Source organism: Lathamus discolor, chromosome 8, assembly GCF_037157495.1.
Source record: "Lathamus discolor isolate bLatDis1 chromosome 8, bLatDis1.hap1, whole genome shotgun sequence".
NCBI lineage: Eukaryota > Metazoa > Chordata > Aves > Psittaciformes > Psittacidae > Lathamus > Lathamus discolor.
In genome coordinates this window covers 21,408,566-21,427,180 of record NC_088891.1, presented here as the reverse complement: position 1 = coordinate 21,427,180, position 18,615 = coordinate 21,408,566, and the positions used below count along the sequence as shown (strand labels likewise).

The 18,615-nt window shown below is 63.8% G+C and overlaps 1 protein-coding gene across 3 annotated transcripts; it reads right to left on the bottom strand.

Moving 5' to 3' along the window:
• Window positions 1-138: 138 nt before the first annotated feature.
• Window positions 139-17,922, bottom strand: CELF6 (CUGBP Elav-like family member 6). Of its 3 annotated transcripts, XM_065688116.1 has the most exons (13): window positions 17,667-17,922; window positions 14,113-14,195; window positions 7,106-7,154; window positions 5,700-5,828; window positions 5,316-5,395; window positions 4,716-4,859; window positions 4,213-4,357; window positions 3,990-4,139; window positions 3,457-3,519; window positions 2,545-2,625; window positions 2,300-2,443; window positions 1,186-1,341; window positions 139-933 (listed from the first exon to the last, which is right to left on the bottom strand). In XM_065688116.1, the coding sequence occupies exons 1-12, from the start codon at window positions 17,920-17,922 to the stop codon at window positions 1,214-1,216; spliced, it is 1,452 nt and encodes a 483-aa protein (XP_065544188.1). In that variant the 3' UTR covers window positions 139-933; window positions 1,186-1,213. The 3 variants fall into 3 exon arrangements, with proteins under 3 accessions (XP_065544188.1, XP_065544189.1, XP_065544190.1); XM_065688117.1 differs by lacking the exon at window positions 3,457-3,519 and having other exon boundaries at window positions 17,667-17,891; XM_065688118.1 differs by lacking the exons at window positions 14,113-14,195; window positions 17,667-17,922 and adding an exon at window positions 11,186-11,290.
• Between the last annotated feature and the right edge of the window lie 693 nt (window positions 17,923-18,615).

The window sequence follows — 18,615 nt, the reverse complement described above, 5'->3', positions numbered from 1 at the left end:
CCCCGCCACGAGCCCCCCGACCCTCGGGGGCCGCCCGCAGCAGATCCCACCCGAGGTGTTTTTACCCCCTCAATTTCTATGTTGTGTTTTGTTTTTCGTCCCCTCCCCCCCCCCCTTTTTTTTTTGTTTCTTCTCTTTTTTCTTTTTTCTGTGTGTTTTGTTTTAATTTTTTTTAAATTAATTTATTTATAGATATATTTAAAAAAAGCAATAGTCCTTTGGTCCCTAAACTCTAAGGAATGATATGACTCTGAAACAAGTAATCCTATGTCCCTGTGCCAGTGACAAGCAGGGGAAGCGCGTGTCCCGCTGCCCCGCTCCGTGGGATATATATATATATATACTTATTTATATATATCTTCTATAAGTCCAACATACTTTGATCCTTTTCTTTTCTCCTCCCCCTGACGTGGGGAAAAAGCAAATCTTGCCCTTTTCCTTTTTCCTTTTCCAACCAAGCATCCTCCAGGTGAAGCGCCCGAGGCTGGTCCCGTCCCACCGGCTTTGGTTTAAGAATCCATTTGGAGCCTCTTTTCCTCGTTTCTCCTGGGAAATCGGTAGCAGCAAGTGAGTGCTTGAAAAACCACCAGCCACAAAGCGGATCCCGGCTGCCCTCCGCCCGCCTCCCGGCGACGGAGGCGTTGAGTCCCGGCACGCGGCCGGCGGCGAACCTCAGCCCCGGAGCCGCGTCGCTCTCCTCCTTCCTCGTCCTCCTCGCTCGTGTTCCCGTTCAGTAACAAACAAGACCAGTTTGGGGTAAAAGTAATCAAAAAAGGAAAGAAAAGCTACGACCAGAATGGCTCTCTTCTTCGCTGCTCCTCCATCTCCTCCTCCTCCGCCTCCTCCGGGGTGTGTTGCAAAGAAAGAGAGTTACGGGTTTGGATACTGCACTTGGGGAAGGGGAAAGTCGTCAGACACCCCGGGACACCCAACCTGCAAAATAGCGACAGAGCCTCAGCCGGTGCCCCCGCATGGAGAGGAGGGATGGGGACAGGGATGGGGATAGGGACGGGGACAGGGATGGGGACAGGGATGGGGACAGGGATGGGGACACAAACCCCACTCAAACGCATGCGCATGGTCCTGGGCGCAGAGACCCCAAGGACACCCTGGGAGGGAACACAGGACGAGTGGAGCCCCACGGCCGGGTCCCCTGGGGCACAGCAGGCCCCCAATCCCCCTCACCTCTCCGCAGGGCCAGGCTGAGCAGGGGTCAGTAGGGTCTGTTGGCATCTTTCGGCCGCTTTAGCTGGACTTTTAGCCTCTTCATGCCGATCTGGAAGCCGTTCATGGCCTGAATGGCTGCCTGAGCGCTCGTCGGATTGTCAAAACTGACGAAACCTGGGGGCAAAGGACAGGTTTGTCACCAAAAACACCCACACTTAACCGAGGTGATGAAACCCGGCAGGCAGCCCCAGCCTGGGTGGTGCTGCGAGAGGGGACCGCGGGGTAGCAGCGCAGCCCCACACGGCAGGGAACCGGGCTGATGGCATCTCTGGGGACACCAAGGTCTGCCAGGGCGTGGAGCTGACAGACTCTGTGGGGACACCAGCAGAAGGGACACAGAACACTGCAGTGGCCCTTGGGGATACCAAGGTGATGGGGCCTGCGGGGTCACTGGTACGAGAGGGTCTATCGGTGTCGGGGGCTACCGGCACACCGAGGTGAGCAGGTCCATGGGGACACCAGGACGGGATGTGTGGGCTCGCAGCACACCCAGGCGATGGGGCCTCCAAGGACACTGGACTGACACGGTGCACAGGACACCAGCGTGGCAGGTCTGCAGGCCAGAGCAGGCTGGTGGCAGCGGTGACGCTTGGCCACATGAGCAGAGCACGCGGTGACCAACCCTCCCCGGCAGGAGGGGGCACTGGGCTGGGGACACGGGGCACAGCAGGAGAGGGGGCAGCGGGGGGGCCAGTCCTGTCCTGGCACAGTGTGGGACATGAAAATGCCCGGCGGCCCCAAGACGGACACACTGCCCCAGCCACCGTGGGCTGCCAGTGCCGCCCGAGCTGGGATGCTGGGGACAGACAGACCCCAGAGCTGGAATTCATGGAGAGGTGGATCCATGGGGAGAGGGCGACCCCTGAGATGGGGATGCTGCGGAGAGCTGGACTCCAGCGAGGAGACATTGGAGACAGCCAGACCCCTGAGCTGGGACGTGAGGGAGAGCGGGACCTCCAAGCTGGAGCCCAGGGGGAGCTGGGATGTTGGAGAGAGCTGGACCTCCGATCTGGGATGCTGACCCAGACCCCGGAGCTGGGGACATCAAGGAGAGCCGCGCACCGGGGCTTACCAAAGCATTTACTCTGGTTGGTGGCACGGTCTACAAAGACTTTGGCAGAGATGACGTTGCCGAAAGGCAAAAACATCTGCGTGAGCTCGGCGTCCCCGAACTCCTGGGGCAGGTGATAAATGAACAGGTTACAGCCCTCGGGACCTGGTGACACACAAGGCACAGGCACACGTCAGGCGCGGGGCACCGGCGGGGGGCAGGAGCCACCAACCGGCCCCACCGCGGGTGCCCCCACAGCTCCTCACCTTCTCGCTGCTGCTGCGGGATGATGGGCGCCTGCTGGGGGAAGGCCTGGCTGATGGGCGCGTAAGCGGTGGGGTACGCTGCTGCAAGAGAAACGCGGAGCTGAGGCCCCGGCGCCCGCCCAGCGCTGCGCCGGGCCGGCAACAGCGGTGTCCCCGCGGCCGCCCGCGATGGAGCTGCCCCTGCTGCCCCGGGGGCGAGGCTCTGCCCTTGCCAGCCCAGCACGGCCCCGGCCCCCCGGCACGGCAGGGACGCGGGAATGGCTCTCCGGGGGGGGACAGTGGCGGCAGCAGTAACATGGCCTCAAGGCCGAGGAAAGCCGGCACTTTTGGTTGGAAAAACCCAACAATTCGGGCTCCAAACTTGATTTTCTGTGGAAAATCTCAATGTTGCCGGTAGCGCTCCTAAAGAAACGGCTGCCGGGCCCGACGCACTTCCACAGGATGCTTTGACTCCCTTCTTCCCGCAGCCCATCGCCCTGGCCAGCAGGTTCGGCCACACGATGAACATCTCCGATATCTTGGTGCCTCCATGGCTGCCGCCAGCAGCAGGATCCGGCATGGAGCCAGCTCTCCATCACCGCCCAAACCTTGCCCCCTCTCCGGGTACCGCCGCCAGCTCTCCCCCATGGGCAGCAAACCTCACTTTCCTCCCCCAGAACCCGCACGGGGGGCCGTGCTGGGAGCACATCCGTGTTGTGGGAATGAGGGGATGGAATTCTGTGCCAGCAGCACCCCCTCGCTGCCCCACAGCTCCCGCCGGGGTACGGCACCCGGTGCTCCCTGCATTAATCTGTGCCCAAGCACACTGCACCAATGCTGGGGGTCAACCCCAAGGTGACGTCTGCCCCCCCGAAATAAGGGTGAGGAGCAGATGAGGGGAGAGAGGGAAGAAAGCAAAGCAAAGCTTGAGACCTGCATAGTGCTGCATGCCTGCGTAGGCTTGCTGGAGGGGATCTGCCACCGTGGGGCTTTGAGCTGGGAAGAGAAAAGGAGAAGGAAGAGAGAATCAGCCGGAGGAGCCCACAGACGAACGCATCCCATAGGAGAAGGCTCCGGGCCGAGCACGGCCGCGGGGGGGCAGAGCTGCTCCTGCCGCTCCATAGGAGCCGAGAGGAGAGGCAGCGATGCCGAGGGAGGGTTCCGGGGGGCACGGGCGCAGAGCTGGGGTCCCCCAGCGCCTGCCTGGGGTGCGCAGCGCAGCGGGAGCCGAGCGGCTGCGAGGGGGTACCTGGGTACCCTACCTGGGTAGGGGTGGCTGGAGGGGGTACCTGGGTACCCTACCTGGGTAGGGGTGGCTGCGGGGGGGTACCTGGGTACCCTACCTGGGTAGGGGTGGCTGCGGGGGGGTACCTGGGTACCCTACCTGGGTAGGGGTGGCTGTGGGGGGGTACCTGGGTACCCTACCTGGGTAGGGGTGGCTGTGGGGGGGTACCTGGGTACCCTACCTGGGTAGGGGTGGATGCCGTTGGTGTAGATGGTCTCCGAGGCGGGCTGCCCGTTGGTCTGCGGCGGCAGCGGGCTGAAGCCGTTGACGCCGATCGGCGTGGCGATGCTGGGCACCGGCGCCGTGCTGATGCCGGGGGGAGTGCTCGTACCTGCGGCACGGAGCGGTCAGGGACACCCCACAGGGGCGCTGGGCGGGATGGGGGGCACATGGGGGGGTTCTACCTGAAGAGGGGGTGAGGGGAGCGGCCACCAGCCCGCTGACGTTGAAGGCGGCCATCTGCTGCATCTGGGCGGCCGCGATGGCAGCCATGGGGTTGAGGCAGGTGCCCTGCGCAGCCGCCATGAGGGCTGCCTGCTGCTGCATGATCTTAAGGGAAGAAAGGGGGGGAAAGGGGAAAGAGAGAGGCAGAGAGAAGGGGGAGCAGGGAGGATAAATCAGCATCTCCATCTGTGCACCCGGACATGAGGGATGGATGCCGCCCGCCGCTGGACCCGGGGACAGGCGACGCTGGAAAAGGTGATACATGGGACCCCTGCCCCCTCCATCCTCACCCGAGGGGGTGAAACCCTCTGTGGTGCCCACAAATAGGGAAGCACCAACCCTGATGGGCATCTGCATTCACTGGCACCGATACAATCCCATGCAGGCTTCCGCAGGCACAACCCACACCACCAGCCACGGGACTCCCCAAAACCCCCAGGTCCCGGCCAGCCCCAGCTCCTACCGCTTGCGTGTAGGCCCCGTAGGCACCGAACTGGATGGTCATGGGGTTGAAGATGCCCAGCTGCCCGGCCATCTGATGCATCCGTCGCAGGGTCCTCTCCTTGTCCGTGTCCGCAAACTTCACCACGAGGCTGGAGGAGGCTCCCTGGGATGGGGGCAAGATGGGGCTGACGGCAGGACCCCGGCGATGCCCCTGGGATGTGCCCCCGCTCCAGGAGGGACCCGCCGGCTCGCAGCGGCTGCAGCATCCTCAGCCCTCGGGATGCTGCCGCCTTGGCAGCAGCGACCAGCGATCGATGCGAGGTTTAATTATAGCCGGAGCTCCTGCCGGCGGCTCCCTGACCTCCGTTCCCTTTTCCCCTCCTCATTCACAGTTTTGACCTGTGGCGTTAATTAAACAGCCCCTTCCTGCAGCGGGGAGGGAATTAGCCCTGAGCACCATCCCCAGTGCCCGGGCAAGGATGAACCTCGGGGTGATCTGGCCAACAAACTGCTGGCCTGTAGGATTTTGATCCAATTAGACAGAGGCTCAAATGAGCTAGTGATTGGATTATGCAGGCAGCACGGGGTCGAACAGGGCAGGGTGAGAGCCCGCACTTACCGGCATGGTTTGGCTGCCGTGCAGGCTGTTGATGGCAGCCTGTGCCTCGGCGTGGCTGCCGTACTTCACAAAGGCACAACCTAAAGGCAGAGAGAGGACATGGCAGAGGTTGGACTCGGGTGCTGCAGGAGCCGGGGCTGCCTGCTCATCCCCTCTGTGCTCACCCCACTGCGCTCCCCCCTCTGTGCTCCCCGCTCTGTGCTCCCCGCACTGTGCTCACCCCACTGTGCTCCCCGCTCTGTGCTCCCCCCTCTGTGCTCCCCGCTCTGTGCTCCCCCCTCTGTGCTCCCCGCACCGTGCTCACCCCACTGTGCTCACCCCTGTGCTCCCCCCTCTGTGCTCCCCACTCTGTGCTCCCCGCACCGTGCTCACCCCACTGCCCACCTTTGCTGGCCCCGTCGGGCCCCCGCAGGATGGTGCACTCCTCAATCTGGCCGAAGGGCTCGAAGAGGCGCCGGACGTCGTCCTCGCTCTGCTGCTTCCCCAGCATGCCCACAAAGAGCTTCCTGTCTTCTAAAAGCCAAACCCAGCCCGTTGGGACGCAGGCAGCGCCGGGTAACGCCGGCGCCGCCGATGCAGCAGCCAGGGCGCGGGGTTTGGCACCTCCATCGCGCACCCGGCTCCGGCGGGGAAAACCTCCCCGGCAGCCGAGGGCTGGCGCCGGGAAGGAGGCACCCGAGGGCCCGGCGCTGGGGCACAGCACGGCCGTGGCCGGGAAACAAAGAGAGCGGCGAAGCCAGCAGCGATCGCCCCGCTGCGATCGCCCGGCAGGAGAGCCCGCGGGCGCGGGCTGTGCCCAGCGCGCACAGATAACCCGGCCCCGGGGCAGGCAGAGCGAGTGACGAGAGCTTCGCGGTTATCGGCGGCTGCGGCCGCACGCTTATGGCCTTTGACAAAGAGAATCAGGCGCCCCGCCAGCAGCCCGGCCAGCAGGGAAATAAATACCGGCCGCAGGCAGTTACTGCTCCGCCCGCTACGGCACCGGCTCAGGGAACAGGGCTCCCGTGCTGCCCGCTTAAACACAAACCAGGGCCCCGGGGGGAGCGCTGCTGCCCAGGCGAGGGGGCCGGAGCCGGGCGCCCAGACGGCCCCATCCATCTTTACTCCTTCACCAATTACACTCGGTAAGTGGGCAATTTACCCGCCAGGTCCCTCTGGGATGTGCTGGGACCAGCTCGTGGTGCGCTCAATAGCGTGGTTTTAACGGGGGGACATCTATCCCGGCTGTCCCCCACCACGGCCGGCGGCCCCACGCAAGCACCCCGATGCCCGCAGCCCTTGGCACCAGTAACGCCGGGGGGCTGGATCCAATTCCTGCAGGTTTGCCCAGGTGATTGACTCAGCCTGGAAGCAGCCCAGCCCCATGGAGAACCGGGGGGAGGGAGGTGGCAGCTTCCGTTTGAGAGGGGCTCAGGCCATGTGTGTCCGACTCCTTCCTGCACCCCAGCTCTGCAGGGTCCCCACAGTCAGCTGCAGGCGGGTAACTGGGCTGTTTGATAGGCGAAGGGGCTGTCAGGTGTCGGGATACTCATGGTATGACATCAGGATGTCCCTGGCATGACGTCAGGATGTCCCTGGCATGACGTCAGGATGTTCTCTCCAGCTGGGCAGGCAGGGAGAGCCGAGATCTCATTCATTCGGATGCCACCAGCACAGGCAGCTCCTTTGGGGGTTTCTCTGCAAAGAAACCTCCCCACGGCAGCCTCCATGCTGCCATCGTACTCCCTGTCACGCCCCTGGTGGCCCTGACCCCCTGTCTACGCTGGGCAGCCGGGGAAGGGAGGACCTACCTCCTCGGCCCTCGCTGTCGGCCGGCTTCACCTGGATGGGGCGGTTCATCTGCAACACACAAGCGGGAGCGGGCGGTCAGTGGTGGTGCCGTGCCCCCCTCCCCAGCCCTTTCCATGGGGAACAGCAGGATTTGGCCCCAGCCTGGCACAGGGAGCAAGGAAGGGACCTGCAAGAACAGAGCCAGGGCTCGCGGGCGCAGGGCACCGGGGGTGCCAGGGGCACAGGGCGATGCTGCGGCCCTGGGGATGGGCACCCGAGGATGGGCACCCGGTGCCGCAGGCGCCCGCGGGCCGCTGGTGCCAGCCTTGGCCGCCTGCCCGCTTTCCTCGACTGCAAAGGACTGCAGAGGCAGCAGCAGCACCCGGCCAGCCTGGCAGCACCGCCACCAGCGCGGGCCCGGGCCTCATCCCACCCAGGGCCGGCCTCCCACCGTGCGTCACCGCCGTGCGGACCCGCGCGTGTGACACGCGTGTGCGGCAGGACACGCCAGGCACACCCCTGGCCCGCTGCCCCGCCGAGCCATTTCTCCTCCTCTCTCCCCCTCCTTTTTTTCCCCTTCTTTTAGCTGAAAAACGCTACAATTACGGCCGTTTCTATGGCAACAAGCGTGCTTCCCCCGCGATGCTGCAGAGCCAGAGCCATGTGCTCGATGGGGTCGTCACGGCAACGGCAGGATGTCACGCATGACGGGGCGGGTGTGTGCGCACACGTACCCGGCTCAGGCACGCACGCGGGTGGGTACCCCCACCCCGGGGTCCCCCTATGCACCCACGGAGGGGGCAACAAATGTAGGGGCTGGTGAGGGCAGCACCAGGGCCCCCCTCCCATCCCAGGGTGAGGAAGAGGATGGATAAGGAAGAGGAGGAGGGAGGTTTCCACAGCAACCGTCTCGTCTCCAGGGAAACGCAGGGAGAAATGTCAGCGCAGAGGCAGGGATGGTCCAGGGAGGGGACCGAGTCCCCAGGAGCCACCGAGGGACACGGGGCCACCCGGCTGCCCTCGTGTCACCCGCCCCTCAGGCATCCACCCCATCCCCTGCAACGGGGCTCACCCCAAAGCCAGGAGGCTGTGACAGCAGAACCAGCGTCCCCCTGTCCCCACGTCCCTGCTGCGGCCGGGAGGACAGAACCCCAGTTTTGGGGGGGGGGGGGGGGGAGCTGCCCCCATCCGCTGACCCACCAGTCTCATTTCCCAGTGCATGGCCTCCGATGGAATATATTTCCAGGCCTGCTGCTGTGTGCTTAATGCAATAAAGGCAGCGAGGATGATTTAGAATAACATTTAGGGAGCCGCAGAGTGTCATTTTGATGTGTCTCCCGTCTCCGCTCGCCGGTTATTAAACTGTATTGATTCTCCGGGAGCGGCTGATGTTTATAAATGTCAGACCTCAGGGACCAGCTCACCTTCCCCAGGGCCCTGCACCGCGCCGGGACGAACAGCCCCGGCCTGGGGACACCGCAAAAAGGGGTTTGGTACCCCCAGCATCACCCCGTTCCCACCCAGCGTGCTCAGTGCCCCCAGCGCCAGCTCCCACGGCACAGGCAGATGAGGTGGGCACCCAGACCCCTACTGGGTACAGGGGGACGGTGCCCACCTCTCCAGCTGTCCCCACAGCACCCCTGTACCCACACAGTCACCCACCACTGCCCAACAGGCCTCCATCCTGCTCCTGGCACCCAACCAACCACCCAGCCATCTCCCCCTGCTCCTGACACCCATCCGTCCACCCCCTGACACCCACCCGCCTACCCATCCATCCATCCCTTCATCCACTCACCCCTCCCTGACACCCACAATCACCCATCCACCCATCTTCCCCCGAGATTCACCCATTCATCCCCCAACACCCGTCACCATAACACCCATCTACCACCATAGCACCCACCCATACCCCCAACACCCATCCATCCATCCATCCATCCATCCATCCATCCATCCATCCATCCGCCCCCGTAGCACCCTCACACCTGCCCATTCATCCCCATCTCCCCACCACTCACCTTCCCACCCCACAGCACTCACATCCAACCCCCAATGCTCACCCATTTTTCCCCCCCATCCTCACACACCCCAGGGACATGCCGATGCACCCACTGTCACTGGAGATCCTGTCTGGAGTGTCCCAGCACCCAGCAGCATCTGTGGGTGCCCCGCAGAGCCCCAGCTATGGCACCCCATGGCCACACCACCACAGTGCAACAGCCAAGGGGGTCACCATTGGTTGCTGAACCACCTCCTGACTGCTTGGGCACTGTCACTGTCCCCCACCCCAATTCGGAGCCTCCCATCAGCCTGGGCAGGGGGTAGAGCTCCTTCCTTGGGGTCACCCTCCTCCTTGCACCCAACAGCCGGTGGACCCGTGAGGCCACTGCGCATCCGAGTGAGCCGAGGTGGAGGTGCCGGGTGATGCTGGAGCAGCGGGCGCCTGCGGGAGGCTGGTGTCTGCATCACCCTGAGGACCTCCAGGCAGCCAACACCCAGTGCAGGGAGACAGGCGCTTGGGTACAGGCAACCTCCCACCACAGGAACAGCCGGCCATCATGGGAACACCCTGCCGTAGTCCTGGGGGTGCACTCACAGCGAGAGGGCACAGCGAGGCTGGGGACAGTCGCACCACTGCACAACCCTGCACAGGCGCACAACCATCCCAGCACACCCCCACGCACAACCACACACCCCCTACAGCCGCACTCCCACTCCTGCACAGCCCTGAGCACAACCGCAGCGCCACGCACAGCACATGCAACCTCCACGCACACCCACCCACAGTGGCACGCTTGCCTCAGCACCCCCTGCATCACAGTACACCCGCACCTTGCACCCACACAGCCCCACACACAGTGTACACCAGCCCTAGCACCGCTGTTCACCCACGTGCAGCCACACACCCGCCCCAGGCCAGCCCTGGGTACACCCACACGCAACACCCCTACACCGCACACCCCGAGTCCTCATGAGCACCCGCACCCCCACCTAACACCCACAGCACCCTTCCTGCAGCTGTGGGTCCCGCACAACCACAGACACACCCCCCCGTGCCAGGCAGGAACACAACGCCCCTTGCCTCAGTTTCCCCACTGCAGCAGTGGGACCCACAGCGGGTCCCCGGCAGCACTGTGGACACCCGGTGCTGGACACCCCCCTGCAGCACCCACAACCCATCCGCATACACCTGAGCCCCGTGCACAATGCGGGCGCCCAGCAACACCCGCGTGCACACACGTGCTCCCGCTCACACCCAGCGTGCGCGCACACGCACGTGCACACCCCCCCAGCACTGCCGCCTCCAGGCCCATGCACACCCACAGCCCGTCACCGCGCGCACAGTCGCGGGGTGCAGAGACACGCTCAGCACCCGCCAACACACACACACAGAGCCGCTGGCACGCTCGCACACTCACCATCCCTGGGTGCAACCGCTCTTGTGCACACCCCAGGGCAAAACTGTGCCCCTGCCGATGCACGCACGCAGCCCTGCACCACGTGTGGGTGCAACACCCCCCCGAGCGCATCCCTTTGCACACCTGCAACCACACACACAACACCCGGTGGAAAAATACACCCTCCAGCCAACACACAAACAAGCCCATCCCTGGGTGCAGATGTACCCTCTTCACCAACACAGGCATGCACACACTCCATCCCCGCCTGCAAATACACCCTGCTCACCACCACCCCCACCGCACACCGTTCCCGGGTGCAGATACACCCTCCTCACCAACACCCACACTCACACACAGAGCACCTCTGCGTGCAGATACACCCCCTTCACCAACACCCCGCTGCCAACACCCTCTCCATCCCTGGATGCAGATACAGCAACACACACAACCCTCATCCCTGCGTGCAAATACACCCTCATCACCAACAACCGCCCTGCCAACACAGGCAGCTCATCCCCGGGCGCAGACGCTCGCTCCTCACCATCCCCCGCACTCACACACCCCATCCCCCGGCCAACACCCCATCCCCGGCAGCACATCCACCGCCCGCACCGGCTCCCGCACCCCTGCCCGCCTGCGAGCACCCGCGGGTGCAGACCCCGGGCCGAGCCGGCGGAGACAAAGGCGGGGCCCTACCTCGATGCAGAGGATCTTGGACCCGGCGGGCACCCACAGCACGGGCGGCCGCGGCCCGGGCGCCGGCACCTGCGGCAGCTGCATGGCCCGGCCCGGCCCGGCTCGGCCCGGGCCGGCTCGGCTCGGCTCGGCTCGGCTCGGCTCGGTTCGGCTCGGGCCGGCCGGACCCGGCGAGGGGTCTCGATTCGGCTCGGCTCGGCTCGGCTCGGTCCGGCCCGATTCGGCTCGGCTCGCGCAGCGGCGCGCGGGAGGAGGAGCGGGAGGAGGGGCGGCCGCAGCCCCGCCGAGCCGAGCCGAATCGAGCCGGGCCGAGCCGAGCCGAGGGGAGGGGCTTCGATAGGGACACGCCCCCTCCTAGCATGGACACGCCCCAAAGACGCGCCAGGGGCGGGGCTTATCCGAAGTGGGGTACACCCGGGGACACGAGCACAGGTACAGGTGAGCACAAGTACAGGTGAGCACAGGTACAGCGTGAGCAGAGGTACAGGGTGAGCACAGGTACAGGTGAGCAGAGGTACAGCGTGAGCAGAGGTACAGGGTGAGCACAGGTGCAGCGTGAGCACAGGTACAGGTGAGCACAGGTACAGCGTGAGCAGAGGTACAGGGTGAGCAGAGGTACAGCGTGAGCACAGGTACAGGTGAGCACAGGTACAGCGTGAGCAGAGGTACAGGGTGAGCACAGGTACAGCGTGAGCAGAGGTACAGCGTGAGCACAGGTACAGGTGAGCACAGCTACAGGGTGAGCACAGGTACAGCGTGAGCAGAGGTACAGGGTGAGCACAGGTACAGCGTGAGCAGAGGTACAGCGTGAGCACAGGTACAGGTGAGCACAGCTACAGGGTGAGCACAGGTGCAGCGTGAGCAGAGGTACAGCGTGAGCACAGGTACAGGTGAGCACAGGTACAGCGTGAGCAGAGGTACAGGGTGAGCAGAGGTACAGGGTGAGCAGAGGTACAGCGTGAGCACAGGTACAGGTGAGCACAGGTACAGCGTGAGCAGAGGTACAGGGTGAGCAGAGGTACAGCGTGAGCAGAGGTACAGCGTGAGCACAGGTACAGGTGAGCACAGCTACAGGGTGAGCACAGCTACAGGGTGAGCAGAGGTACAGGGTGAGCACAGGTACAGCGTGAGCAGAGGTACAGCGTGAGCACAGGTACAGGTGAGCACAGCTACAGGGTGAGCACAGGTACAGCGTGAGCAGAGGTACAGGGTGAGCACAGGTACAGCGTGAGCAGAGGTACAGCGTGAGCAGAGGTACAGGGATGCGAGCAGATGTACAGGGTGAGCACAGGTACAGGTGAGCACAGCTACAGGGTGAGCACAGGTACAGCGTGAGCAGAGGTACAGGGTGAGCACAGGTACAGCGTGAGCAGAGGTACAGGGTGAGCACAGGTACAGCGTGAGCAGAGGTACAGCGTGAGCAGAGGTACAGGGATGCGAGCAGAGGTACAGGGTGAGCACAGGTGCAGCATGAGCAGAGGTACAGGGGTATGAGCACAGGTACAGGGGTGTAAACGCAGGTACAGGGGTGTGAGCACAAGTACAGGGGTATGAGCACAGGAACAGGGGTATGAGCACAGCTATAGTGTGAGTACAGGTACAGCGTGAGCACAGGTACATGTGTGGGAGCACACGTACAGGTGATCACAGGTACAGTGTGAGCACAGGTACAGGGGTAGGAGCACAAGTACAGGTGTGAGTACAAGCATACATGGCTGTCACCACTGCATGGAAGTGTTCACAGGCACACACAGCTATGCACAATCAGGGAGGGGTGTGCGGAAGTATAAGAGAATGTGGACAAGTCCAGGCAGGTGTGCACAAGCACATGGGGTTGTGCACAGGCACAGGGGTGTGAGGAGGAGCACACACCAGTGCGCAGAAGCAGAGAGAGCGCACGAGCACGGGGGGGGTGTACGAGCACAGAGGGGTGTGCACAGATACATGGGAGTGCACAACTGTAAAGTGGTGTGCACAGGCACATGTGGGTATAAGCACGAACACGGAAGGCGTACACAGCTACAGGGGGTGTGCATAAGCCCAGGGGTGCATGTACAAGCACACAGGGGTGTAAACAGAACCAGAGAGAGGTGTGCACAAGCATAGAGGGGTGTGCACAAGCACAGAGGGGTGTGCAGAGGAGGTGTGCACGAGCATGCAGGTGTGTGTGCACAAGCACGGGGGGGCACAGCTACAGCAATGTGCATAGGCACAGGGGTGAGAGCACAACGAGCACAGGGGTGTGCACACTTGCTGCGGCTGTGCACCCCGGCGGATGCACACCCCACACCGCTGCATGCACACCTGCACAGAGGGGTGTGCACAGGCATGTCCCCGACATGGGCACGTGCCCACACACCCACCTGCAAGCACCTACTCACACGTGCACCCCTGTGCTCACCCCGCGTACCAGGGGTGCAGGGTGAGAAGTGAGCAGCTACAGTCGCCATACACCTCGCACGCGCGTGTACACACACAGAGCGTGCGATGAGAAGGGATGAAGGCAAGTCCCAGCCCTGTGCCCGCAGGCAGTGCCTCAACCTGCACCTCCTTTAGGGTGCCAAAGTGGGCTGTTAAACCTTAAACCTACTGATGCACTAAACCATTGGCGAGAGCGCGGCTCAGGACATGAACCTCGTCCTGCTCCGTCAGCTCTGCGCTCCCGAGGCAGGGATGGATATTCCCGGGGCCCGGCGCTTTCCCAGCCAAGCAGCGGCCCTATTGATTTTTATTTAGGCGAATAATTAAATATTTATTTTCACTTTGTTAAGCTCGGGAGGTCGGAGCCCGCAGAAAGCGCAGCACACGCGGGAGCCAGCAAAATCGATGCCTCGGTTTGCGGCTGCTGGAAGCGGCTCCTGCTCCGGCACCCCGGGTCCGGGTCCCCATCCCCGCACCCTGCCCCAGCTCACCCCGGTGTCACTCACCCCCGGCAGCGTCTTCTGCTCGTGCAGGGCGCTCTGCGCCTTCAGGGCCGAGTCGCGGGCGCAGTAGGTGAGGAAGGCACAGCCTGTGGAGACCGGGAGACAGGGTCAGTGTCCGGCCTGGTCCTGATGCACAGCCCCAGGCACAGAAATGGGGCACTGGGGCACCCAGCACCCTGGCACCTGCACCCTCCTACCCCGGCACCGCGGCACTGTGGCATCCAGCACCCTGGGACTCTGACACCTAGCACCACACACACCAGGACTGTGACACCCAGCACCCCAGCATCGTGGCACTGTCATATCCAGCACTGTGGCACCCTGGCACCCAGCACCTCAGCACCGTCATGTCCAGCACCATAGCACCCTGGCACCCAGCACTGTTATGTCCAGCACCCTGGCACCCAGCACCCCAGCACTGTGGCACCCTGGTACCCAGCACCACCACATTCAGCACCCTGGCACCGTGGCACCCTGGCACCCAAGGGGGCATGACCAGCAGCAGGGCCAGAGCTCAGCCCCGAAACAGGATGGGAGCTGGAGCAGTGGGATGAAGGAAGGAGCAGGGCAGGGGCAGCAGCAGCGCTCTGAGGGAAGCTGCAGCCGAAGCCTCTGGGAAGTGGATGGATCTCCAGGCGTCCGGGGAGGCCACGCATCCCGGCTGGGCGCCGCGCTGCTCCCAGCTCCGAGCATCCTCCTGGGGACGAGGCACGGCTCCTCCGACATCCTGGCGCTTTGGGAACCAGGAATACGCCCGGGGTGAGGTTTCCCCACGCTGACTCACGCTGCCACGCCACTCGTTCGCCCAGAGCTGGCGACGAGCAAGCCCTGGGGACCGGGTCCGGTCCTCTCCCCTCCGGCTCTCCATCCCTGCGGGAGCATCCCGGTCTCTGTGCCACCAGCACACTGTTCCCTCCCTGAGGGCTCCCCCCCCAGTTTGCTGGGGTCACATCCAAAAGTGCCTGAAAGTGATATTAAAACAGCAGCAAAACAGTTTCCCTTCAACAAAGTAAATATTTAATGAATAAAATTGACATTGATGCATTTTTAATATTGGCACAATTAAATCCGCCAGCTGATTAAGTATTAATAACTCTTAATAAGTACAATCAGCGTGCCTGGGAGGGGAGGGAGCACGACAGTGGTGCGGGGGGACACCAAGGGACAGGGTCCCTCGCCTGCCTCAGGGTGCTGGGGACATCAACCCTGGCGGGGAGCAAGGAGAGATGCCCCTGGTTAAACATTACCCCACTGCCGGTGGAAAGGGGAGGTCAGCGCAGCAGCTCGCGTCAGCCCCGGTGCCATTTCCAGTGTTTACCATCCGTAATCATGTTGGCTTCCTCCTCGCCGCTCTTTATGCCTTCGTTTTCTTCCCCGTTTCCCCTACAGGCAGCAACGTGGATGGTGCCCAGGCGTTCCGCAGGAGTTGGAAGCGCTGGGGCCGGAGCGGTCGCGCTCCCGAGGCTCTCCGGGGGGAAGGATGGCGTTCAAACAAGAGGAACATCCGCAGCTCAAGCGTGCGTCTGGGCCGCAGCAGTTGAAGCCCGGGCTGGAGGAGGCCTGGCCGGGTGTGAATCCCGTTGTCTGTGGCACACGGGCAGTTCGGGAACACCCGGGGACATTCTGGAGGGCGCGGAGGTGAGAACGGCGTGGTCCAGGCGGCTGCCCCATGGCCGAGCGCAGCACCCACAGGCACCAAGTGCCAGCTTCCCAGGAAGTCCCGGTGATGCATGGGGCTCGGTGACAGGGTGAGGAGGATCCCGTCCGGGTGACACCCAGGGTGCCCTGACCCTGCTCCAGTGCCACAGACCCTGCCTTAGGGGTGGGGGTTCCATAGGGACCTCAGCAGTGCACACATGAGCCCCTCAGCACGCCTCTGCTCCGGGGCTCTGCTCCCTGTGCCAGGTGCCAGCCGGGCAGCACTGGTCCTGCCGGCTCTCAGAGGCCTGGTGCCTCCATCCGTAGTGGGTGCCTGTATCCCAAATGGGTGCCCCCATCCGCAGTGGGTGCCTGTATCCCAAATGGGTGCCTCCATCCACAGTGGGTGCCTGTATCCCAAATGGGTGCCTCCATCCGCAGTGGGTGCCTGTATCCCAAATGGGTGCCTCCATCCGCAGTGGGTGCCTGTATCCCAAATGGGTGCCCCCATTCGCAGTGGATGCCTGTATCCCAGATGGGTGCCCCCATCCAAAGTGGGTGCCTGTATCCCAAATGGGTGCCCCCATCCGCAGTGGGTGCCTGTAACCCAAATGGGTGCCCCCATCCGCAGTGGGTGCCTGTATCCCAAATGGGTGCCCCCATCCACAGTGGGTGTCGGTATCCCAAATCGGTGCCCCCATCTGCAGTGGGTGCCTGTATCCTAAATAGGTGCCTCCATCCGCAGTGGGTGCCTGTATCCCAAATGGGTGCCCCCATTCGCAGTGGGTGCCTGTATCCCAAATGGGTGCTCCCATCCACAGTGGGTGCCTGTATCCCAAATGGGTGGCCCCATCCGCAGTGGGTGCCTGTATCTAAATGGGTGCCCCCATCTGCAGCAGGTGCCAGTATCCCAAATCGGTGCCACCATCTGCAGTGGGTGCCTGTATCCCAAATAGGTGCCTCCATCCGCATGGGTGCCTGTATCCCAAATGTGTGCCCCCATCTGCAGTGGGTGCCTGTATCCCAAATGGGTGCCCCCATCCACAGTGGGTGCCTGTATCCCAAATGGGTGCTCCCATTCGCAGTGGGTGCCTGTATCCCAAATGGGTGCTCCCATCCGCACTGGGTGCCTGTATCCCAAATGGGTGCCCCCATCCACAGTGGGTGCCTGTATCCCAAATGGGTGCTCCCATCCGCAGTGGGTGCCTGTATCCCAAATGGGTGTCCCGATGCCAGACAGGTGTCCCCAACCCAAGCACATGTCCTAAACTCCACTGGGGTGCTGTAGCCCTGGGGTGCTCTTACCCTAGGGGTGTCCCCAAGCCAGACGGAAGCTCCCAACCCCAGGTAGGGACCCAAACCCCGGGTGGGTGCCCCCGCCTGGGGCAGGTGTCCCCATCCCCACCTTACGTGGGTGCCTTCTGCCTCAGGGGTACCCCAGACTTAGGGGGCTCACAAACCGGGATGCCCCACACCTGAGTGTCCCCACCTCAGGGGTACCTTCACCTCGGGGGTGCCTCATACCAGGGTGAGTCATACGAGCGCCTCCACCTCAGGGGTACCCCGTACCAGGGTACCCCACCTCCAGCACACCTCCACCTGCAGCGCGCCCCCGGCTCAGGGGTACCCTCATGTCAGGGGTACCCCCACCTTCGGGGGTACCTCCAGACTGAGGCTAACTCCACTTCAAGGGTGCTCCCTATGCAGGTGCTCCACCTCAGACGTGTCCCCCCTCAGAGGTGCATCCCCTCATGGGTACCCCCGCCTCTGGGACATCCCATACCAGGGCGCCCCATCTCGGGGGCACTCAGATCGCGGGTGCCCCACATCAGGGCGTCCTGCCCGAGGGGAGCCCCCTCCGGGTGTCCCCCCCCCCCGCCCCGGTCGCGCCCCGCCGGCGGGCTCGGAGCCCCCCGTACCTTTGTGCATGCCGGTGAAGCGGTCCTTGAGCACGGTGAGCTCGTAGATGCGGCCGAACTCCTCGAAGAGCGGCTTGAGGTCGCTCTCCTCCAGGTTACGCGGGATCTGCCCCACGAAGAGCTTGATGGCGTCGTGATCCTTCATGGCGATGGCGCCGGGCGGGCGGCTCAGCCCGTTCACCCGGCCGCTGTTCGCGGTGCTGAACGCCGCGCCCGCCTCCGCCGCCGCCGCCACGCCGCTGCCCGCCGCGGCCATGGCCCGCTCCGCCGCCGCCGCCGCCGCCGCCGCTGCGGGAGGCGCCCGCCGCCCCGCCCCGCCCCGCCCCGCCCCGCTCGGCGCCGTTCGGAACCGCTCGGAACCGCTCGGCTCGGCCCGGGCCTCTCCGCTCCCGGCACTGCCCCCCCCCCCCAACCCCAACCAGCGGGCTGGTGACGTCAGCAGGCTGGCCCCGGCGAGACGCAGGTCATTAGCATAATGAGGCAGCGGCGGCCAATCAGGAGAGGGGAGGCCGGCGGCAGCGCGGGGGACCCCGGCTCCGCCTACTACTGCCCCCTGCCGGGCCGACCCCAGCCCCTTCTGCCCCACCGCGCTCCAGCTTCCGTCACACCCCACGTCACACCCCGTCACCCCCCGTCACCCTCGTCACACCCCGTCACCCCCCCGTCACACCCCGTCATCCCCATCACCCCCCGCCACCCGAAGCGGGGCTGGCCAAGAGGCCGAGCTGCCTCCTGCCGTCACCCCCCGCGGCCCTCAGTAGGTTCCAGAGTTAACACCCACCTTGGGCAGGAGTTAAACACCCCAAACAAGCCAAAAAGGGACTATTTTGGCCCTTTGTTGCGTTTTTTTGCCTCAATGTACCCTGTGTCACCCCGAAACATCTGTAATTAGACCGAACGGCTTTAACACCTGGCATGGTTGTTAATTAATTACTCCCACAGCAGCAGC